Here is a 7340-nt window from a genome sequence, read left to right as displayed (position 1 = left end):
AAACTCCTCTCCAGAAAGTTACTCTAGATCCCCCAGGCTACTCCAGCCTTGCAGGCCTCTGGTGTTCTCTGTCCTTTGCAACCTCCCCGCCATTGCCCGCTGCCCCTCATAGGGGGACCTACTTGCAGGGCCTGCAAGACGGAGTGCTTCCGCCAGGCATGTGGCTGCAGCCAGGGCAGAGTCCTGGGTGTCCAGCTCGGATCCCAGGATCCCTCAGACCAGCTGCCCCTCTCGCTGGAGGGATGGTACGGCCTCAGGCTGAACAAGATGGGATTAGAATTGGCTATGGAGAATGCCTACTGCTGCCTGTTGTATTGTTGTATCATTTTATTGGGTAAATTGGGGGTTTATTGTATTTTTAATGCTTTATCGTGTGACCTGCCGCAAGACCTGTCGGGGAGCGGCGGTATATAAATTTTAAAAATAAATACTGCTAAGCAAAGGTTCTTCACGCAAAGGTTGGATACACACTTTTCTTGGATGCTTTAGGATGCTTTGGGCTGATCCTGTGTTGAGCAGGGGGTTGGACTAGATGGCCTGTGTGGCCCCTTCCAACTATTCTATGATTCTGTGATTCTATGATTCTATGATTCTATGATTCTATTATTCTATTATTCTAAGTGTCCGCCAGCCCAACCCCCTTGTTCTTTCCATCAACGGCACCCACATTTGCCTATTTCCCGCTCCGGCCTCTCCCGAGATGGCTCCCTGAGGTCCGGAGCACGACCGGTCCCCAAGAGGGAGGGTGACATGCCGCCGTCATCAGCCGACCCAGAAATCGCACACGGGACATCCTGTGGCCGAGACGATACCCATCAGGCAGCCGGTGCCAGAGGAACGTGAAGCTCAGGGGATCAAAGGCCCACATCCGCTTGGGAGAGGGCCAGGCCGGCTAATGAGAAGCCAAGGAGTGCCGGCCCGAGCCAAGCGGGGCATCGGTTCTTCCAGCCACCCGTCTTCACAAGCCGCTCACAACGCTGCCGGTCGCTGTACTCAAAGGGAGTGTGGAGCAGCATCTTCAAAAGCGGCCGATGGGGGCGGACGACGTCCTTCTGCCGTGTTTGTGGGTTCCCCGTGGACGTGAGCCAGCCACAGAACTGAGCTGCCAGCTCTGGGTCAGGAAAGATCGGGAAATGGGGGAGAGAAAAGTAGCCCTTTTCTCCCAAGTGAACAGATTTCTCGAAATCAGAGTCCAGTCAGGCACCTTTAATCACAGAATCATCGAGTTGGATGGGGCCATACAGGACATCTAGTCCAACCCCCTGCTCAACGCAGGATCGGGCCAAAGTATCCTAAAGCAACCAACCAAGTTTTATTTAAGGTCTGAGCTTTCGAGTGCAAGCCCTCTTCCTCAGACTATGAAGCATACTATAAAGCAAAAGTTGTGACAGTTACTACTTTAACAGGATTAACTTTTGCTTATATATTCCCACTGTCATGATGGTCAGTTCATGATGGTCAGAGTGCTTGCACTCGAAAGCTCACGCCTTGAATAAATCTTGGTTGGTCTCAAAGGTGCCCGACTGGACTCTGGTTTTGTTGTGCTCCTTCAGACCCATTTGAATCAGATTTCTCTGCCTAACTGGGCTGTTGTGGGTTTCCTGGGTCTGATAGTTTTACTCCCTGGAGGTTCACCAGTCCCTGTGCCCGTTTTCTTCAGAGGTAGGACATGGCAAGAGGGCCAATTTTGGCCCTGAGAGGTCCCCATTGCTGTTCTCCAGAGGACCAGAGCTTGAGATCTGAGCTGGGATCATAAAGCGCCCCATCAGGAGCTTGAGATCCCAGCTGAGGAATCGTACGAACAGCCAATGGGGAACAAGGATTACCGCTGTCCTGTAACCAATGGAATGCCAGGGCTGACAGCCAAGAGGGGACTCCACTCATTGTAATGAGGTGACTGGGCAGAGAGATCCTTTTGTTCTGTATTTGTATCTAAGCCGGGGCTCTTGGTGGCAGTTCAGTTTTGGCTCTTGGAACGTCATGCTGGTATCACTATAAAGAGCTCATTGAACTCCCAGCAGTCCTGTTTCCTTGAGCTCCTGGGTTCAGGACCCAAGTTGGCATGTCCTACCTCTGAAGGTGCCAGCCACAGTCGCTGATGAAAGAGTACAGAGGAGAAGAACCAGAGAAGAGCCCAGAAGAAGCCTTCATAAGAGCATCAGACGAGCCCTGCTGGATCAGGCCTGAGGTCCATCAGCATCCTGGATCACACAGCAGAACACTAGATGCTCTGGAGGGCCAACCAGGGGCACAGAGGCCGAGGCCTTCCCCTGACACTGCCTCCTGGCTCTGGGATTGAGAGGAGTCGTGCTTTTGAATGGGGAGGTTGTCCTCAGGCACCATGGCTAGCAGCCACTGGTAACCTTATTCTCAACCTTCCTAATGCCGCGACCCTTTAATGCAGTTCCTCATGTTGTGACGACCCCCAACCATAATATTATGCAAGGGCTCTTTCACAGACATTAAGCCAAAACTGGCCAATGGCGTGAAGATCCATAGTTCAGGATTGTATATTTAAAAAAAAAAAATTTTAAGGGGTTTCTCAGCTCAGTTCTGCCTCTGGTCCCACCATGCCGATCTCACTCTTTTCTGCTGCTCCAGACAGATAAACACTCTAGCTCGATCTACCCTGCAAGGCTGTTGTGTGAATGGTGCCCCTCCTGGTGTCCTTGCCACTCTCTCAGCCTCACCCACCCCACAGGGTGCCTGTTGTTGGGAGAGGAATGGGAAGGTGACTGTAAGCCGCTTTGAGCCTCCTTCGGGTAGAGAAAAGCAGCATAGAAGAACCAACTCTTCTTCTTCAGTAATCTCAGGGCTCTCTCAGCCTCATCCACCTCACAGGGTGTCTATTGTGGGGAGAGGAAAGGGAAGGCGAATGGAAGCCGCTTTGAGCCTCCTTCGGGTAGGGAAAAGCGGCATCTAAGAACCAACTCTTCTTCTTCTTCTTCAGTAATCTCAGGGCTCTCTCAGCCTCCCCTCCCTCACAGGGTGTCTGTTGTGGGCAGAGGAAAGGGAAGGCAAATGTAAGCCATTTTGAGCCTCCTTCGGGTAGGGAAAAGCGGCATAAAAGAACCAACTCTTCTTCTTCTAATCCTCTTTTTAAAGTCCTGTGGCCATCACAACACCCTCTGGCTGCGGATTTCACATTTGAACCACTCCCTGTGCCAACAGGCATTTCCTTTCAAGCCTACTGCCCATCAGCTCCAAAAGTCGACAATAAAATCAAACGCATTCCCGGAGGACTCGTTCTCAACGTGGCGTTTATTTCTTTTCTCCACAGTGGTGCCGAAGTCTCGAAAGGCAAGCCGGAGAGGGAAGGCCCCAGAAAACCCTGAGCAGATCCTCTGTCTCTCCTCCAACCAGGCAGCCCTTTTGGATACGTTCCCTGAGGCTCTGAAGACATGATTTAAATGTGATAGCGGCAAAGGGGGGGGGGTTCTTCTCTGTGAGAGTTGGCCTTCCCACGGTGCCTGGCTTACCCCGGACTGCCCCACGCCAAAGTGCGCCTGTGTGCCCTGCAGAGCGAGGCAGGCCGCATGCGTCCTCCGCTGTCGTGCTTAAACGAGGCCCGAGGCCTGGCTCACTTCCTTGGCGTACAGCGCCTGCTTGCGCAGCATGAAGCTCTTCACGCTGGGCTTGGTCACGAATCCTGAGAGGGCCGTCCACCTCTTGGTCCTCCTCATGGCCCGTTGCTCAGCCAGGGCCTGGAGCAATTGTGCTTCCTTCAGGATGTCGGGGACCGGAGGGGGAGACACGTCCTGGAGGTCTGTGTACTGGATGCAGTGATAGATGCGGGGCTGTGGAGAAAATGGCCAACTCAACAAGAGGGTTGTTCTCTGCTCTCTCGATTAGCACTTGGAATGTTCCGGAAGAGTCCTCGGCCGGTCTCCCAAGCGGCAGGAGACCAACCCGCCTTTCCTGTGTGAATGACCACCATGGGAGACCGAGCATCTTCCAGCAATTGGCATGACCCAAGGATTCAAGTATTGCCTCCCCCCGAGCAGTGTTATGCATGGGGGGAGGGGGGTTGACACGCAATATCACAGGATCCTCCTTAACTATCACGATGCAAGCACAATTTTCTTTTTAAGGAGGGCTGAGAAGCACAACAGGGGCTCATTATGGGGCAGGGAGGCTACAGCTAACAAGTTTGCCTGTGAAGTCTCTACCCTGACCAGGGTCTATTCTGCACACACGAAATAATGCACTTTCAATGTGCTTTTGCAGCTAGATATGCCTGGGCAAATCCAGCGGGTGCAGAATGAGTCCTGAATAGCTCAGGCGAGTCTGATCCCATCAGATCTTGGAAGCTGAAGAGTCAGCCATGTCTTTTGGAAAGGAGATCACCATGGAACACTGGGGGGGGGGGTCACGGCACAGAGGCAGACAATGGCAAACCACCTTCAAACACCTCTTGCCTGGCAGCCAGAAGCAGAAGCAGAAGCAGCAGAAGCAGAAGAAGAAGAAGAAGAAGAAGAAGAAGAAGAAGAAAAAGAAGAAGAAGAAGAAGAAGAAGCAGAAGCAGAAGAAGAAGAAGAAGAAGAAGAAGAAGCAGAAGCAGAAGCAGAAGAAGAAGAAGAAGAAGAAGAAGAAGAAGAAGAAGAAGAAGAAGAAGAAGCAGAAGCAGAAGCAGAAGCAGAAGAAGAAGAAGAAGAAGAAGAAGAAGAAGAAGAAGAAGAAGAAGAAGCAGAAGCAGAAGCAGAAGAAGAAGAAGAAGAAGAAGAAGAAGAAGAAGAAGAAGAAGAAGAAGAAGAAGCAGAAGCAGAAGCAGAAGCAGAAGAAGAAGAAGAAGCAGAAGCAGAAGCAGAAGAAGCAGAAGCAGAAGAAGCAGAAGCAGAAGCAGAAGCAGAAGAAGAAGCAGAAGAAGAAGCAGAAGAAGCAGAAGCAGAAGCAGAAGAAGAAGAAGCAGAAGCAGAAGCAGAAGCAGAAGAAGAAGAAGAAGAAGCAGCAGCAGAAGCAGAAGAAGAAGAAGAAGCAGAAGCAGAAGCAGAAGCAGAAGCAGAAGAAGAAGAAGAAGAAGAAGAAGAAGAAGCAGAAGCAGAAGCAGAAGCAGAAGCAGAAGCAGAAGCAGAAGAAGCAGAAGCAGAAGCAGAAGCAGAAGAAGCAGAAGCAGAAGAAGCAGAAGCAGAAGCAGAAGCAGAAGCAGAAGCAGAAGCAGAAGCAGAAGAAGAAGAAGAAGAAGCAGAAGCAGAAGAAGAAGAAGAAGAAGAAGAAGAAGAAGAAGCAGAAGAAGCAGAAGCAGAAGCAGAAGAAGCAGAAGCAGAAGAAGCAGAAGAAGAAGAAGAAGAAGAAGAAGAAGAAACAGAAGAAGCAGAAGAAGAAGCAGAAGAAGCAGAAGCAGAAGCAGAAGCAGAAGCAGAAGCAGAAGAAGAAGCAGAAGAAGAAGAAGAAGAAGAAGAAGAAGAAAACCGGTTTTTATATCCCGCTTTTCACTACCCAAAGGACTCTCAAAGCGGCTTACCATCATCTGCTCTTCCTTTCCCAACAAAAAGCACCCTATGACGGGAATGGGGTGGGCCTGAGTGTTATCATAGCAGAGTTATTTCACTGATATGCAGACGCTGTTTTAGCTTAGAAAAGAAAGTTTTATTTACGGAAGGAAGGAAGGAAGGAAGGAGGGAGGGAGGGAGGGAGGGAGGGATCTCTGTTGCAATTGCAAACTGAGAGACATCTGCCCTGGCACTCTGTCCACTGTGGGGAAAGATCCTCATGTTGAGGCAAGAGGCAGGTGTGGAAGCAAAGCTCTTGACGCGCACTCACGCTGCACAGTTTACGACGCCCACCCTCCCCCTCCCCTCGGGGGTCCCGTCCCTCAGCTCACCTGGTCTTTGTTTGCCACACAGTCCTTCATATCTGGGAGCTGCTTCAGGAGAGGCCGGGGCACCTTCTGCTTGTAGGCGTGGCCGAGGATGTCGCTTTTCTGTGCTCCGTGGGATGGGAAGAAGGCAGGGGGCTTCAGTGGGGCCTTTGTCCCTCCAGCCACCAAGCCCTGAACTGTCCCAAGGCCTCCTGCCCTTCCCAGTCCTTCTCCTCCCCTGCCCCTTACTCTTGGGCCTCACTCCTGAAACACCTGCCTGGATTTGCCCCTCAGCAGGTCCTCACCATCTTTCCCGAATCCTCCCACTTGCGAAAGGCAGTCTCGATCTGATCATCCGAAAACTGGGCCATCCGGGTCTCCTTCTGGATCAGCTCCTGCATCTTGCCAGCCGCGGAGCCGGTGCGGCTGGTCTTCATGTGCAGGAAATCCATCAGCATGGAGTGCTCCCTCCTCTGGAGGCTCAACGTCTGGACGATGCTGCGGGTGCTCCTGGGATGAAGGGGAAGGACGCCCAGGGAGTGGGGTTGCCAACCTCCAGGTGGGGGCTGGAGATCTCAATGGCCACTTGGGAAGGGCACTAAACCACACTACCTGAGGGCTGTTAGATGTCCCACAATGATGATTCTCCAGATGACCAAGGGAAAATGGCTACTATCCTAGAGAACAGGTTGCTTTGAAGGGTGGAATTATACCCCATTCTCTTCTCCCCAAACCCCACCCTCCTCAGGCTCCACACACAGGTGGTGCCATCTTGGATCTGACCAATAGCCCACTGCGCCCAACGCTTTGTGTCACACAATAGCCAAAATCCAGGCGCCATAAGGCGGTCTTCTACTGGGGACAGAACTCCAGAAGGCCTTCCATTGTGCCCCCCCCCCAAGCACCAAGAAGACAGAGCATGACTGCCCCCAAAATGAGAGAAGCCATGTTGGATCCAGTTAAACCTGGTAGGCCCCAGCGCCGACTCCAAACAGGCATTCTTAATGGCAGAGGCAAATCTGGAATCCACTTGCTGGACTGATTACTCACTCCCAGTGGGGTCTCCGGCCTTCGTTCAAGACTTTCAGGGTGTGCAGGGAGCCCACCCGGCGTATCTCTTCTGGCACCTCCGCAGGACCCAGGAAAGGGCTTCCGAGTTTCCACAGTGCCTGTCCAAATGTCCCTGTAAGACAAGCCAGGATCAGAAAATCTGGTGGGAGCAGGAAGGACAGAACTCCCTGGATGGGAGGCCACCAAGGAAGGCCAAGGGTGCTAGGCAGAGGCAGGCAGTTCATAGAATCCTAGAGTTGGAAGGGACCTCCTGGGCCATCTAGTCCAACCCCCTGCACCATGCAGGACACTCCCAACCCTCTCGCTCATCCACTGTCACCTGCCACCCCCTTGAGCCTTCACAGAGTCAGCCTCTCCATCAGATGGCTCTCCAGCCTCTGTTTAAACATCTCCAAAGATGGAGAACCCACCACCTCCCGAGGAAGCCTGTTCCACTGAGAAACCGCTCTGACTGTCAAGAACTTCTTCCGGA

The 7340-nt window shown here is 52.2% G+C and overlaps 1 protein-coding gene across 2 annotated transcripts in view; it reads right to left on the bottom strand.

Annotated features, from left to right (window-relative positions):
- Nucleotides 1–3249: 3249 nt before the first annotated feature.
- EFCAB8 (EF-hand calcium binding domain 8) overlaps nt 3250–7340 on the bottom strand; it is a 39791-nt gene continuing 35700 nt past the window's right edge. For both annotated transcript variants that reach the window (XM_077336087.1, XM_077336086.1), the window contains exons 24-27: nt 6848–6980; nt 6103–6307; nt 5822–5920; nt 3250–3797 (exon numbers count right to left, since the gene is read on the bottom strand). In XM_077336087.1, coding sequence (XP_077192202.1) covers nt 3558–3797; nt 5822–5920; nt 6103–6307; nt 6848–6980 — 677 coding nt within the window. In that variant the 3' untranslated portion in view covers nt 3250–3557. The remainder of the gene's footprint in view (nt 3798–5821; nt 5921–6102; nt 6308–6847; nt 6981–7340) is intronic.

Source organism: Paroedura picta, chromosome 4 (assembly GCF_049243985.1).
Source record: "Paroedura picta isolate Pp20150507F chromosome 4, Ppicta_v3.0, whole genome shotgun sequence".
Taxonomy (NCBI): Eukaryota; Metazoa; Chordata; class Lepidosauria; order Squamata; family Gekkonidae; genus Paroedura; species Paroedura picta.
The sequence above is the reverse complement of the archived record's forward strand: the minus strand, read 5'-3'. Positions and strand labels throughout refer to the sequence as shown.